The sequence below is a fragment of the Lissotriton helveticus genome, chromosome 12, assembly GCF_964261635.1.
Source record: "Lissotriton helveticus chromosome 12, aLisHel1.1, whole genome shotgun sequence".
In the NCBI taxonomy this organism is placed as follows: domain Eukaryota; kingdom Metazoa; phylum Chordata; class Amphibia; order Caudata; family Salamandridae; genus Lissotriton; species Lissotriton helveticus.
Genome location: NC_136073.1, coordinates 461,848,525 through 461,865,505, shown reverse-complemented (window position 1 = coordinate 461,865,505; position 16,981 = coordinate 461,848,525). Strand labels below are relative to the sequence as shown.

Genomic DNA, 16,981 nt, shown 5'->3' with positions numbered 1-16,981 from the left:
AGCTTAGGTAGGGTTGGGCTTTGCTTGGCGTGTACGGTTCATTTAGTGGATCAAGATTAAAGCTTGAGAGGAGAGACTTAGTGCCTAGAAAACAATATATTCCATGCCTACTTTCTTGTGGTCTCCCTTCTCTTGCCCCCTGGAGTGATTTATACTCACTTTGTAATTCTCCCCCCTAATGATTACCGTTTGAGACATTGTTCTTAGGCTACATACTATACCCGGGTCTCAACTGGGTTAACATGTTTACTCCTGTTTTTTAAGTTCTTGGTATTATGGAATGCAGTGCATTTTCCTCGTTAGCGCCGGGTGCACCTTTCCTGACAGCTTCTTTACCTCTGAGCCAGCATCAGTAATTCGGAGCAGGCGCAGAGGCAAAGGGATTCCCTCATATGCATGGGGCCACTCTCCCACGTTAAGGAGGGAATGCCCTCTAGTGAGGGCCAGAGCTATCTGTATTAAAAAAGGGGTCGCACAAGCGCCTGTGGCTCCTTCTGTAATATCAAAGTGCCCCAGGGGGTGCAAAGCAGGCGCTAACACCCGTTGCGCCCTAGGACACTTACATAATACGGCCCCGTGGGATTCAGGGTGCTACAGGGATCCCACTTAGGAAGGCTTTAGAAGGAATGCAGGCTAAACCATGGCGCTGATACTATGAGACTACGTTGGGGAAAGGACAAGTTTAGTTTAATGGCTTGAAAGGTTCCCCTTTAGTCATTTTCATTTCATGCAGCAGAGAACCGCAAGGGTTGTGCAGATAGCATGATAATACTGATCTTGAAACCAGTTTGATGCTCCTCAAATTGGAAGACGATTCTCTCAAACTGCAGTTGTATTCATACACAATTAAAGTAGAATAAAGATTCACTTAAAAACAAGGCATAATAGTATAGTGAATAACCCCACCCATGGATCAAAATGTGTCCCCCAAAGGGGTAATGAAGTGATAGACTTGGTTTTCAGCAGAAAAGGCACTATGCATGGAACGAGAGGCAGAATGTTGGTGTTTATGTACTTATCTGTGTCTGGAACTGGGGGTCACTATCTTAGACTCTTTGGGGGTTTATGCAAACAATACAAACCATTCTGTTAACAAAAGATGATTAATACATGCTAATTCATTGCGGTTTCTTGAAATTAGATGTTATTTTTTTGCTGACTAGTATGAAGGAGACATGTTTGGTTAAACACTTTATAACAACAAACAACGTATTTAGCATATAAATTGCAATGGGAGTTCATATTTACTATAAGTGTGTCAAGCACAGAAGATCTATTGCAAGTCCAAAGGTTTTTCCATTTACAAACCAGATCACACCTTTGGAAAGTACAATTATGAATGCCACCAGAATGGGAAAGACTAGCTATGCAATGTCCTTAAATCACTAAAGGGACCAGAGTAGAAACATAATTAAAGGAAATGCATTTGTATTTACAAATTCAAACCTTTGTTACTCTAAAGAGATACACTTGGTTCAGATCGTTTAGGGACAAAGTGAAGGATCCCATGTCTAATAAGTAAGAGTCTTCACACAGGTGACCGAGCACAACGACATTCAGATACTCCTTTCACCAAAATGGTCCATAGGGCATGTGGGAAACCCTTCAAGACATGCAAGGGACCGTTTTAATGTGAGCCCTTTTGGCCTGCTAAAGACAGAGGAAACCCTAATTAGAGTCTATGAAATACCATAACCATACCAGTGTCCTTTGCATAAAACCACCCAATTTTAAATGATATTTCAAACATTTTAAAAATCATGTTCCTTACTTTATTCCCTACAAAATGCATACAAAGGAAAGAAAATGTCGATACATTCCAATATAGAATGACGTAGCATACTGGCATCTGTTCTAACAGTTGATAATATTAATCTACACTTTTGATGGAGATTTTTTAAAGTTCCACAAGTGAGGACTACTGCACTAATCCTGGAAAAATCTGAATAGATGTATTAAAATCCATAGTTGAAACAAAATTAGGGATTCAATGTTTAAAAAGGGTATGTGTACCCAAACATAGAACACAAAGGATGAAAACATGAGTGCTTATGAAAAGTAAATATGAAATTAGGCCTATTTAGTCTATAGAATTGAACCTTACATTATTGAACCCACTGTTACAACAAGCACCTCTACATTTAAATAGAATAGCATTAAATATATTGCAGGGGAAGCAGACATTCAGTTCTGTTGCCCAAAACGTAATGAGTAACTCTGTTGCGGCCACATGAGCCCTAAAGAAAGAGGGGCCTAGAATAAAAGTTAAATAGGCGCAACACAAGGCATAGTACAACTGCAATTATAAAAGTCATTCAAACACAAAAAAGTGACAAAATACCAGTCATCAAACTTTGTAATCTCTTCTTACAGCTAAATATCACCAAAATCATTTGGCTTGCGAGATATACTGCAAACTTTTAAGTACTCAAAACCACCAAAACAAACAATGTAAGAAAAGAGAGTTTTCTGAATCCTACTTGAAAAGTGATGCTCACTCACCAGTCACAAAAAAAAGGTTAGCCTGCCTCTCGCCCTATAGCTTTTCAGTAGGGTTGGAAAAATATTTATAAATCAAGATTGAAATTTGGATGTCATTTCCGAGACTCGTAAAAGAAACAGCTTTGAAAAAAATGTATATAATTTAGCACCCAACACAGATGGCCCCTCTTTGCTCTTACATTTTGGTGGCAAGAAAAGGTGCTTTAAGAAGAGGGGCAAAATTTGCATTATAATTCTCTTGCTCACAATAATGGTACACTGCGCAGCCCTAGGGACGTCCTTATTCAGAGATCGCAACTTTAGCAATGGGATTTTTTTTTTCAGATTAAAGATGGCTGCCACAGGGCACTCCTTTAACCTTTAAAATTGGAAGATCCCCACCATGTTCTTTAAGGACCATTTTAGGACCTTAAGCAGCAAGTCCTTTGAATGCTTGAATCTACTGAGCAAAGAAACAGTAGAACCTTGCACTTTAAAAGCAACAACCATACAAAAATATCTTTCAAACTTAGCAGGATGTTTTATAAAGTCAGAGCATGAATGTCAACTAAGTCAGACAGACTTCAATTTCGAGGTCATTTTGTCAAAGAACTAACCAACATCAAGGCAACATGTGATTAACATTCCACTCTGATGGTGTTTGTCAAATTACCAGCTACGGTGCAAACCTTAAAACCATTAAGTTCACTGTAAACCATAATTGTTGCCCCTAGTTTACTGTGTACTGTACAGGCTTCAAAAAGATTGATTCAGAAATGCTTCAAAACACCATAGTATATTTTCATAGATTTTTGGTAGAATATTTACCATGCAAGGGAAGCTTGGAAGCAAAAGTTTGAAATGTCATCCATAATTCGGCCTTCTGCATGAAACATTTGCATTACAAAGCAACACATCAAACCAACTGCTCATAATTAAAATATCAAAATATAACATCGCCACCAACAACAAAGAATTCTAGATGTAAATGTGAACACACTTCCTTGTTTGAGAGAAGCTGTTATACCCTACACTGAATTCTAATGTCATTTTAAACCTATATTGAGGAGGGAACCTGCCATTGTTAAAATGTTAAATATATATATTCCTTCAAAACAATCTGAGATCTAACGACCCCCGCATGGAGACCGGGGCTACATGAACAGGACCCATGTGGGTCAAAACACGTCATGTCCTCTTGCCCAAAAACTAAAATATTACTTAAAGCATTGCACTCTAATGTGGCTTGCTCTCTCCGGTCCGGTGAAGAAAGGGAATCTGGTTCGACAGATACATAATCCTTCTCTTCAGTCAACAGTGCAACAGACACCGATCTATAAATATCCACAATCTCATTGACACCAAGCTCAACAGACCGCACTGGGCACCAGCAGAACAGTCTTTAACTCTCCAGCCAGCCTCCAGTGGTCAGCATTGTACCTCATCTAATGTCTCACTGGTGTGAAGTTGTGCCTTCTTCAGAAGGCAATTTGGGTTTGTCATGATCAAGCATCATTTTGGACTCTTCTTAAACCCTTTAAGGATACTATTGACACTGGGCAGTATTTTGTGTCTTTTCCTCTAAATCTGAGGCGAGTTCTCATATCTTTGCAAAACCACAGAAGAGGGACCAGTTTTATCTTTGGGATGCTTTATTTAAAAAAAAAAAAGATTTTAATTGGCTAGTCTCCTTCAACAGCAGCAGAATGGCTATAATTTGTTAAGCATCTCCCAAACTTTAAGTGAGCATCCAGAGGTTACAAGGCAGAATGTTGGATCTCAGTTTAGTATGTCGGATTCTCTCTTAGCTCAACAAGTATGCCTCTCAGTTTAGCCACATGTTCAAAGTCTGGCGTGCAAATTCTAATTTCCCCATGTTAGTTCTAGATTTGGTAACTAGGTCTGAATGTGGAAAGCAATTTTAAAGATATTTATGTTAACTTAGAAGAGAAATAGGTTATTATTTTGATTACAAAATATACTCTGGCTGAAAAAGGAGATGTCAAATACAGCTGCCTTACAGAAATCACATACGCAAAGCTCAGTACCTTTTATAAGCTTATAAAAACTTTAATACACAGAGTGAACTAGAACAGAACAAACAATTCCATAAGAAATTTAAAACTCTTCATATCAAGAATTATGTAAGTTATTAAAAAGTTGTATTTCTGGGTAAGCAAGCCTACCACGCGGCTGAAATCGTCTAAACTATAAATACATTTGTTGCTATGAATTAGATGATTGCTCTACTCTTTGTAAGGCAGGAAAAATCACACCATCCTAGGTTTTGTGTCAATTCTCAAATATTTTTTTCCCAAGAAAATGAACTTCATAAAATAAGATATGACAACTAGGCACATGCATCTCTATACTACCAAGCTCAGTGTACAAATGTTCTCCAATGCAGAATTTTTTTTTTAGGAAATGGTGACCTAAACCTCAAACATGGTAACTGCACGCAACACATGAGTGAATCCTCTTTTCAGCCTCTTGATGGTGGTGCAAGATATTGTCAATGAATATCTGAAAACATGGCTTGCTCTAAAACAGAGGATTATAGAATATTTAAAACAATCTTAGTGAAAATTACAAAAAGTCCTAAACCCCAAATTGTATAAGCTAACAGCCATTCATGAACCTGCAAACTATCTCTGAAACTTAACAGAAACTGTCATTGAACAGCCTTAGGTCCAACTCATTCACTCTGGAATGCTTTGTGGCGATTCATTCTGGGTTCAAGTGAGGCAAAGACACAGAGGCCATCGTAAAAACGATGTAATTGGCCATACAGACCGATATATGATGAAATTATACCAATTTATGAGCTATCTGCTACTACCTTTGATAACGCTGACTACCATTATAGTTGGAAAGACTGCCATTTCTCAGGAACATATTACACTGACAGTGTTCCTTAGAGAAAATATCTCACTGGGTGAGACTATGTTCCAACAAATATGGGGACATTAGTTTTTAGTATAGGGTACTGTTAAAGTCTCTTCTTTGAGATACCAATATCTCCTCTCATTCAAACCTTCAATTTGCAATGTCATTCTTGTACCCGGTAAAAAGACTAATCCACAGTTTACTGTGCACTCACACCAGCTCATCTGTCTGCTGCAGTGCCCTTGGGTCATTGACAAAAAGCTGTCCCTACAGTGGACTGCACTAATTTTTATCCAAGACTGATGTCATTTATTTAGGCCACTACACGCATTTCTGGCTAGCCTTGCTGAAAATATGCTAGTTAGCAGAGCTCCTACTAGTCAACAGTTAGGAATCTAAAACTACATTTTCTGGCATTCAGGTGTGCTCTAAAAAACACTGCACAATATTTATTTTCTGTGACATGTATGAAGAGTAGGACAGCAATACTGTTCAGCCTCTACAGACTATTCCTTTTTTTAAAATATATTGTATTATCAATTGCAAAATCATAATGCATGACAGAGAAAAGGGCCATCATTTGACCTCAATAAAACCCCCCACACCCCACCTAACCTACACATTTAAATAACATATTTTATCATTGGTACAGAACATATTTCATAGCAAATTCATACAAGGGGAGAGAGAAAAAAAAAAGAAAAAAAAAAGAAAAGAGAACAAGCCCTAAGGGACAGAAAGACATTAAATCCTAATATACACCTAGTGAAAGTGCATTGTGTCTAACATCCTCAACTCCTTACTTCTATCCAATCCAATAGAGGTCCCCATATCTTTTACTACGGCTCCCCTTGCTTGAAAGAATTGCCTTTTCTAGATTAAATTGCCAGCACCCTAGTTAACCATTGTTGAAACACTAGTGGATTGTTATCTAGCCTTGCCGAAGCAATACAATCGTAGTAAGTCATGGCAATAAAGACCAACACTCTACCTCTTACCGGTCTCTCAACTTCCTATACTCCCAAAAGAATCACAGCGGGTGACAAGGATACCTGAATATTTAACTGGTTATTAAAAAAATCTGTGATCTGAGTTAGAGACTGGCAAGTGGCAAAAGTATGTACCATTTCGGCCCCCCTAAGTTGACTTCTAGGGCATCGTGAGCCTTTACAATCCCCCCATTTGATACTCCTCCTAGGAGTGTAATATAGATTAAAACAAGTTTTATAATACTGTACATGTACTTTAGAAAATAAGAACGATCATTGGGCCAGAGTGAAGGATTCCAGGAAACTAGATTCAGGGATGGCCAGTTGTTCTTGCCATCTCAAAGAGAGTTTGTCAATATCATCCTTCATACGTTTGTAGAGAATGGAATAGATGATACCACTTAAAGGTTTGCGTCCTGCTAAAAGAGCGTCAACCAGGTCGCACATTTTGAATCTGATCGCCCATCTACCCTTGCGATATAAAAAATCCCTGACTTGTAGGTACTTAAAAATCTTTATGACTAAAGCCAAATTCACACCTGATCTCTTGGAATTATTTCATACCCATGGTGGAGAAGAAAAAGCCCACCTTGTTTAAGCCAGAATAGGGTATGTTGGTCCCACAAGATTTCTGGAAGATATATGTTTTCATTCAGGGGGGAATAAAAATTAAGCCGGTCCAGACCCGTTAATTTAGGGACTGTTGTCCAGATTTTAAAGGTGTTCAATAAGGTTTTAAAGCAAACTCACTTGAAGTAGTTCACCTCAATTTGCCCCACGCCCCTTCCCCTACCAATAATTCATATGGGGAAGGGAAATATTCAACTCCTAATTGTCTGGATGTTTTCTCTTGTAGCAGGGGCCCTAAATTGTGTACACCAGTAGCCCAGTAAATACAACTTTAAGTTTGGAAGTCCCCACCCCCCTCGATCTTTAGGGAGGGTCAGAAACGTTAAAGATCTCCTTGGTTTTGTGTATGACCAAACAAATCGGGAGATCAATTTGTCCAATTCTTTAAGCCATAGGTTTCCTAACTCTAAGGTGATAGCACGAAAAAAATAAAGAATTTTGTGGAAGAAAATCATTTCAATAACGTTGCATCGGCCAGCCAGAAATAGGTTATTCAGCCTATGTAGGTTTTTCTTAGATTTTTCAAGCAAAGGCTCGAAATTGTCCTTACCGATACAATCCAGACTGGGGGTGATGGCAACTCCCAGATATATTGCACTCGTGGCTAACCGTGAATCCTGCAGGGATATTTTATTATTTACCAAAATTACAATTTTTCCCCTATTTATAGAACAGCCCAAAATACGTCCGAATTCTGCCGCCTCTTTCTCAATTGCTGTAGAAGGTGCGGGCGTAACTAGGGCAATATCAGCGTACGCAAGAGTTTTTGTATCCCAACCGTAAAAAACCATAGGGGGGGATTCGCACATTAAACTCAAGCCTACAATAAACGTGTCTCTATAAAGGGAGAACAAAAGTGGAGAACAGGGGCAGCCCTGCCTAGTCCCTCTTGAGATCACAAATCTGGCTTAAAATATAGCACCTTAAGTGCTTGCCGGAACTCGGGTCCTTTATTTACTTGTTCTAGCATGTTCTACAGGTAGTGCTAGGAGTCCATATCAAAAGTTTTCTCTGCATCCAGCAGAATCAAAGCTATAGGGTCTCCCACCACCTGGGCAGCGTCAAACAGTGCAATTACACATCTAATGTGGTCCGTGGTATTTCTCAAGGTATAAACCCATGTTGCGGCCCAGTTACTACTTTGCTGATGATTGGGGACAATCGGGAAGTCAGGATTTTGGAGTATATTTTAGAGTCCCCGTTAATCAGTGTGATCGGTCTGCAGGACCAGAGTTCACTTACGGCTTTGTTATTTTTAGACTGACTGACTGACTGAATTTATCTACAGACTATTCCAAGGAGGAGCTGTTCTCTATATCACATATGTTTGGTTAGGTAATATTTCCAACCCTTTTGTAAAATCAAGAACTTCAGGCAAACTGTGATTGGCCTGCCTAATAGGCACATTCTCTCAGAAATCAGTTTACTTATCAGATCAAATATCTATGAGACAACCCAATCTCCATTCTTTTTGATTAGCACCACATTTTGTTTCTAAATTCAATGTTTGTTCAACTTGTAATAGAGCAATCTTTCATACAAATCATACACTAAAATCAGTCGTGGCTTTATCCTTCCTTGTGACTTCATGCCCAAAATGTTTTAAAACCACTATATTCATATGTGCTAATTGTATAGTGCACTTGACTTAATGTACTACCTCACCCTTGTTTCTGTATTTATTTTAAAGTTTTACTGTTTGGCAAATGGGAAATGTTTTGTTTTATTTTGCAACATCCACCTGAAGTATTTATTAACTTAATAATGTATTGCTCATGATGGCAACATACAAAAAAACGGACTGTCTAAAGAGATTGTATGACAGAGAAATGACTACATGAAATAATTCATACTATACGTGACCTCCAGTAAAATACAGTCCTTCCAAATAACAGAATGCAAATTCAAGTACAAGAACATGAATTGAAGTGAAATTTAGGGCTCAAGGCTAATGGTGCACCTCAGTAAACCAAACGTGCTCAAGTTATGGTATTTACAACAGGAAAATCCAATTATTCCTACTTTACAGAAACATGAAAGGAAGAATTATGCCTTTACAAAATGTCTTTACTTCCAAGGAAATTCTATCAGCCTGGTGACATTTCCTTGTGAACCTACTCCAATAGACCAGTTTTGTGGATGTTTGAAGGTAGGTCCACATATGGCAACTCCACAAGCTCAAACATGTGTGGGATTTCAGTACATTCTTGCAGGTAGATTCCCTCCCCAAATACTCTTAATTTACTCTGATCAAGAACAGAAGTAAATGCAATTTTGGGAAGAGAACGTTCTCAAAATATAAAGAGGTATTTATACATAGGGGAAAAAATATCTTTGGAGAAACAAGGAAAAACAACATTAAAGGTGCAAATAATGGATAATGAAATGCACTCCTATTAGATTTACATCTGCATAATTGGTGGCTCATGTGAGTACTCCTAGACATTTGCAACTGTTGGAGATTTTGGGGGATTTTTCTGGAGTTCCATGCTAATACTATATATATTGCACAACTGGTTCAAATGTAGGTGCCAGCCTATGACAGTAAATCTCAGACTTGTGCTATTGGACTTCTGAGATTAGGTCCACTGGTGATTTGTTAACAGAATGACATTATTATACCAAACATGTGAGGAAATTGGATGCAAAACAGAATCTACATAGGAGATCATTTCTCACAACATCCAAGAAAATAAGAGAATTTAGCATTCACTCCATTGTTGGACATTAAAAAAAGTACATAAAATACTTATTTTCAGTAAAGGATAGTTATATGAAATATAGCAACAAGCCCCTTGTCTACTATAACAAGCTTAATATTGAAAATTCTCATTACCGATCACCAAAAGAAAAGCACAATGGACAGAAAAAATGCATTTGGATTTTCAGAAAGAAATTGCATTTTCTCAAGTCCTGTAAATCTTTTTCATTCCATCCCAAGCTCCCCCATGCACAGGCACAATTTACAGGAGGACAGGAAACTGAACCTTAAAGTAATCAAAACCAAACAAGACTTTTAAAGATTAAGGAGAAAGGAAACATTTTAAAATACAGATTCTGAAGACCAGCAAACCACATAAGTCATTCAAATTGGAAACTTGGGGTTAAGTTCAGGTGTGTCCTGAATGGTTTATATTCGACTAGAACAATGATAGTGATTTACAATGCTGGACTGCAAATTATAAAAACTGTTTTAAAAAGAAGAAAAGTCACCAGAGCTGCATCACAGCAAAATATAAATAGATCTACAGTTTATGCCAGTGCACAAATCTGGCTGAATTGAATAGGAATTGTTACAGATATTTGAAAAATGTGCCTGTGCAACCCTATCCTAGCCTAGACTGAATACATCAAAATGTGCTAAAATAACATAACATTTCTCCAAATTGTTATTAAAACTTATGTCAACCAAACTAATGATAAATTATAACATGTATCAGTAAATATCGCTGCTGCACCGATTTTGTCATTATACACCTCAATACAAATTGTTATACAACTATTAAGTAGCTTTGGTAAAATATATTTATGGTATATGTAACGGCAAATGAAGGAGGGCCTTCTTAATAGAAAGGAACTGGTTAATATCACCCTACATTTTCTATTTCTATCGCAAATTTGATTCAAAGTCAAATGTGCTATTACATTTCCATAATTACATATTGTTCAATATTTCAGGAATAGGTGAACCCTTTATATGGTTGAAAACAAGTAGAAGTGTGGCTGTGCTTGTTTCAACTGACCAAATGTAAAATCTCTTAGCACAGTCATCCATTGCACTATATTCAGCAGCCATTTGTGTTGACCATGCTGATGAAGGGTGAAAGGAGTTGGATAAAAAACTCGTACTGCCAATTCCCAAATTAGCTTTAACCTTTTTTGCAGCACAAAAGGGAAAAGGTAAAAAAGCATTTTGCCTTTCAGCAGAAGCAGATAGAAACAAAAGATCTTAAGTATTAAATGGAGAGAACCGCATAAGATAAACAAATTCTCAATTCAAATCTAACTTTTGAACGCATTTAGATGAGCAATATAAAGACAGACTCTGTTTTCAGATAATTTCCCAGAAGTGGTGGTGCTGTCATTCCTAGAAACCGGATTTTGGTGCCAAATAGCTAATGATCTTACATAAAACCTTTTAAAGCCAAATGGCATCACACAAATTAAGATGTCAGCTCTACTATTTTGCAAACTGTGTGCATAACATGTTTTCATCCTTTTTAGGTCTTACAATAAAACACACACACACACACACACACACACACACACACATGCAGTTGGTTGACCAAATGGCTCTATGTCACTTGTACAACACTGTTTCAGTCTTGAGGTTTCGTCACATTGTTATGAAATGTGTTTGTTGTATATTTTACATTGAAACAAACAACTACAACAGCTCTCAGATAGCAATGATTTAGCGTATGAATGGCCAGAACTGGAAATGCGATGTGAAACAGTCATTCAGTCATTTTTTTCACAAATATTTGGACAGGGACTGGACACAGACCGTGGGTGTTCAGGATATAACCTGGTAATATCCACTCAGGTCATAATATCGGTGACCCCAGGATTCCACTCTACTGTCTTCCACCACTCCCAAAATGTTTAAAGGTCGACCTCTTGGCTAAAAAGCCAATACCTTGTATAACATTAGGCTTCTTGACTACTCTGCCTAAATTGAATAAGTAGATTGAATTAAGAAAAACATAATTCCCTGTTGTATAGCCTTGTCCTAGTACATGGTAGTATTAGAATGTGACAACCTGTAACACTAACTCCAATCAATCCCAACAAACTAAAATGGTGAAAGTGTTTCTCCAAATGCGTTACATTATTAAAAGAGGACCTTCAAAGCAATTCTGCAATCATATAATCTCAAGTACGGAGACGGAATTCAAGGACACACGTTCTCCGTGTGTGAGAATGAGTAGCATACTGATAAATGCTGTCCCAAACAGAACCTGAAAGGGTGCATAAAAACGAGTCACCCTTCAAACACACTCAAGGATAAGAAAATTGGAAACCACAAATCTATGACAATTATAGAAAAAGGTCATTCAATAACAGCAGTACAACATTCACAATTCTTTCAGCATACAAAAACGATCAGAGTGTGTTGCTTCCAGTAGACAAGCACAGCCCCTAACTGCATCTGGTGAGGCAACCGAGGATACCTAGTGGGCAGCTGGTTCTTGGAGCCACAATGTGGACCAGCCTGTGACCACACTAGTAGATCAGAGAATTTCGTATTTTGTGTACAAGAAATCAAGATCATTCAAATTTACAGCATGTTCCTGACAGGCATTATTCAATGTCTACCACTATCCAAAGTAACAAGAGATTTGCAGGGAGACGCTTCGGACTATTTAAAGAAACAAACACACTAGCTGTGATCATAATTCATGATCTAGTGATGAAAAACCGTATTAAACATTCAAATCAGGATGTACATCTCTGGTCCTTATGACCACAATTACACCAAGTATTCAAGATAACCACCGTCCATTAGAAAGTAATTATGCTAGGTTTTCAAATTAACCACATATGTCCTTTTACTATCTTTGCATGTAGGTAGATATGCTAAACATCTGTCAGGGCTAGGGCTGCGGAGGGGTAAAATAGGGTATGCCTTACACCAAAATGTGTATTGTTCATATTATTTGACAATTACCACACCATCCTATAACAGGTAAGCTTGACAGTAAAAAGTGGCTTGAAATAACCACATACCAGAAACGAGTCTCTTGGAAACTCTTATCCAACACTGCTGAAAAATACTGGGGTACCACCCCTCAAGTGAGTCATGATCTCAAAGAAGATAAAGTAACACATAGTTTAGCAAATAACTCCGAACACTGAGGGAAAAAAGCATCGCTTCCTGGAGTGAATAAGAGCAGACTGGAGTCGCCTGGCTCCCTGCATCTAGAGAGGAGAAGCCATGCGCAGTAAGTGGTAGAGAATGAGCAGAGCTGCCTGCAGGCACTCACCGTGGTTTCGTCTTCATGCAGCACCTGATCATAACCACTCAGTGCGACGCAGAAGATGATTGCGGTGACATCTTCAAAGCAGTGGATCCATTTCTTGCGCTCAGATCTCTGGCCTCCCACATCAAACAGCCTGGAGAAGATAAGAAAACATCTTGCATCAGTCACGGTTGTACCTGAAGGGGCACAAGCTGGTACTCTGCGTCAGAGCGACTCAGGTGCCTTATTCACATCATCACAGCAAATCATTTGCCTCCTCTCTCCCAGGTTTTCACAACTGGTGAGAGGATTTTCATGAGCATCAAAACTGTTCTTTTCTTCGTACTAGCTGATTAATACCTAATATCACTAAAACCAGCCATCCCAACAGACAGATTACAACCTCTGTCAGTAAGCAAGGTAAAGAGACTAATGTAGAGTTTCATTTGTCCAGGAGATAATTAGGCCAGGTATTCCCAAATTTTGAAGGCGCTATACTAGCTTTCTTAGGGGTACGAGTAGGCACTCAAACACTGTGATCGAATAGATTGGGCCATCACCCACAGCATGTGGTTTACTGTTTTACATGGATCATAACCGGTAATCTCATTATATGGAACAAACAGATCTGCCCTTAAAATATGTTTTCAGTGTTACTAACAATCAGCTTTGTCCTATTATGTCATGATAAATTGGCTAAAAATAAATGGGTGCTAAACTTAAAAAGTAATGCGAATGTGTTGTCTGAAGTCAAAAGAAAAGTGGAATAATACGCAAACGATGATTGTATCCGTATGGTATATGCGAGTCTGCATTTCATGTAGGCTTAATTCATGAGGGGAGGCAGCCCAGATTATGGTGAACAGGACCAGTTCCACTGTGTGCAAGGGAGAGCAACAGCAGTTTAGGTGAACTGAAGAACCAACAAAGAAGACTCTCCCAGCACAGACAGGGGCATAGTTTGACTTACAACCCCAATTACCTCTGTGATCAGTAGCTAGCGGTAACTTTCTGTGGTCTCCCTGTAGAGCTAGAAAGAGTGAAAACTTTAAGCTGACAGCCACAGTGGTGGCGATCACAAGGAACATAGAATCCTGCAGCTGAAGTATCACAAATACTGAAAAGTAGAACAGTGGGCTTGAGGAGAGTGGATAAATGGTGAAAGCCAACAGTACAACAGGTTGGTTGCGCATATCGATGATCATTATAATATCCTGATTTTTAAGCCATCTCTTCCATTGAAAGCTCTCTCCCAGAGGTCAAATAGGTGGTGTGCAAAGGAACAAAATTTGTGGTGTGCACTCTCTCATCTCACTTTGTATGAAATAGACGTGTCTGCATTACTCAAGTGAACACAGCAGGCTTAGCCATGGAAATTGAGAAGCCCACAGAGTTAGGAAGGTGGAACTAGAAACGAATGCCACTCTTGGGGAAAAAAACACACACTGAGAATTTAGGAAGGAAAGCACTGAAATATCAGACTTATTAAAGGGACAGGAAGGAAGATTAAGCTATGTTTATACATATCCTGGGCCAAGAAATAACTAGTGCAAATGCTAGAAGTAACATCATGGGCTCATGCAACTTCTCTGTATATTCTACCCAATACAGCTGTGGTTCCCAAACTGTGCGCCGCGGCACCCCGGTGCGCCGTAATCAGGAGCCAGGGGCGCCGCGACCACAATGTCGAAACCTGAAGCCTCTTTTTTCTGCAGACAAACACATCACCAGCATTATGTTTAGTGTAAAAACGGAGCACGTTAGAAATCAGACCTAAGACATAAGCCAAGTCAAGGCCTTCCTCTCGCTGAGAGAAAGCCTTGACTTGGCTTATGTTTTATCTCTGATTTCTAAAGTGCTCCTTTTTTACATTAAACATAATGCTGGCGAGAGGAATGCCCGCGTAGCTAGGGGGGTGCGGTCCCCCCCAGGCGGCACTATTTTGGGGGCGGCCTCGGCTGTGCTGCACTGGGGGCCCGTGGCAGCATTGCACACGTGAATGAAGTGCAAGCGCACCTCTGTGTAGAATTCACGAAAGCGCTACCAATGACGGCCCTTCGGTAAAATGGAATGTCTGCTGCTGCATAAGTTAAAAGTAGGTTATTGCGAAGAATGCATCTTTTATTCATTAAAAATGCGAGAGGAAAAGTTTCTGAGGTGTTAAAATTGGAAAATGTATGTGCACACAGTGTTCATCAGAATAGTGGGAGCCTTCAAGGATTTGCATTTAAGATAAGGCATGTCTGTTAAAGATCTTTCCAGATGTCATAAAAGGGTTGAGCACTCAGTATTTTTATATATATATTTTTTATATATATATTGTTTTCTACGTGGTGCTGGAATGATATTCAGAGCGGCGGTGCACTGAACTCATACGGATTCTGAAAATGTTTCAAAATTAACAGGTGTCCCGCCAGGCCCAATCAGATGAAGGGTCCTAAAAGGGTGTTTTTTTTTGTCTCGGAGTTTTATATAGCTCGAACTTGACCGAAAGTATCAGCGCGATTTACGGAGCACCAGTTGCGTTTCATATAGTCAGATTATTTTGGGCACGGGGAGATTAAGTGATTTGCCCAGAATCACAGGATGTTAAACTTCCCCACCGAGACTCGAACCCGGTTCTGTAGCGGAGGTGTATTTAGGTATCCCCAAGGGTTGTGAAATGCCCAGATGTCAGCCCCTTGATAGATGGTAAGCTACCTGGGATTTTCCCATCTTCAAATGTCTTCATTTTTTTTTTTGCTGGGGTCAACACTTAAGAAATGTACGAATAAAGGCGCGGAAAAGAACCGGACATTAAAAGGTTAATTAAGATAAGAAGGGTAGAGACATCGATTAACTTTATGACTCCATACAGAGTTTGGCACAAGCACCGGTCATTGCATGTGCCCACAAAGTCACGGGGAGTGGTTGTTTCTTGAGCACGTTTGCCTTTCCAGCTAAGGCCAGAAAACTCCTGTGTTCAGCATATCCACTTCTGCATCCACCCACTGAGTCAGACTCCCTTTAGCTTTCAGGCCTCCTCTAGCAGAGGCCTCAGTCCACACTTTGAACTGCACGCAGAGCTTGGGGTGGTCAAAGGCAAAGTGGGCCAGTACCACTTGCTTCTGTGGATCTCACTGGGATTGCATCCCAATTATTTAAGGAAGACAACAGGAAGTACTCCCGAGGTCGGGCTTACATCCCACCCCACCCGCCCACCGGTAAAAAAATGGTGGGGAGCCACGGCCAACTGCCAATTAGGTCAAGGGAGCCACGGGTCAAAAAAGTTTGGGAACCACTGCAATACAGTATTTCAGAAATAAACAGTCTACAAACACCACTGAAAACGAACAATTATCTATGCAGCATGGAAAGAGACAAGCTGATCTATCACACTGGAGAAACACTGAAGACCAAGTTTCTAATTTGTGGTTTTGGTTTTATGACCACAGCTTGGAGACCCTGAAAGACAACATGAAATAAAGATAACTCGCCATTCCTGCTGAATTTTGGAAGACATTAAATGAAGAATGGAATTTTCTCTGAAAGTATACTGGTAGTAAATCAAAGAAACTTGAAAGAAGCACAAATGGGCGTGGTGAGAATAGAAAATAATATACACATCTCGAGCATTGCTAAAAAGATCAAGACTTTTTAGAAACTCAGTCTTGAAAATACAATGGGAATACTGGCACTATCAGAAATTAGAACGTTTGATTCTAGCTTTGACCAAAACAATGTTGAGTTTTATCACTGGGGCAAAAGTGTCATGCATTCACATATTACGGAAGATAATCCATTTGACCTACACGAGAAACCACAAGTTTGCAAATAACTCTTAAGCAAATGATTATGAATTAAAGAGCAATCAATTAAGAAAGCTAGGCAGAGTAATAATTTGGGGAAACATCAGTAGGTGTGCCTCAACTACTACTAGACAACATGCAGCTCTACTTGAAAATTATGTTCCTAGAAGACATCACCACTGCCTCTCAAACCTTCACTGTATCCAGTCCTGGGTGACTATGCTTCACTTTAAACTCAACCTAT

At 39.2% G+C, this 16,981-nt stretch overlaps 1 protein-coding gene across 2 annotated transcripts in view; it reads right to left on the bottom strand.

Annotated features, from left to right (window-relative positions):
- The window catches only part of GNAO1 (G protein subunit alpha o1), a 714,636-nt gene that overhangs the window by 181,670 nt on the left and 515,985 nt on the right, over positions 1–16,981 (bottom strand). For both annotated transcript variants that reach the window (XM_078670261.1, XM_078670262.1), the window contains exon 6: positions 12,974–13,103. In XM_078670261.1, coding sequence (XP_078526387.1) covers positions 12,974–13,103 — 130 coding nt within the window. The remainder of the gene's footprint in view (positions 1–12,973; positions 13,104–16,981) is intronic.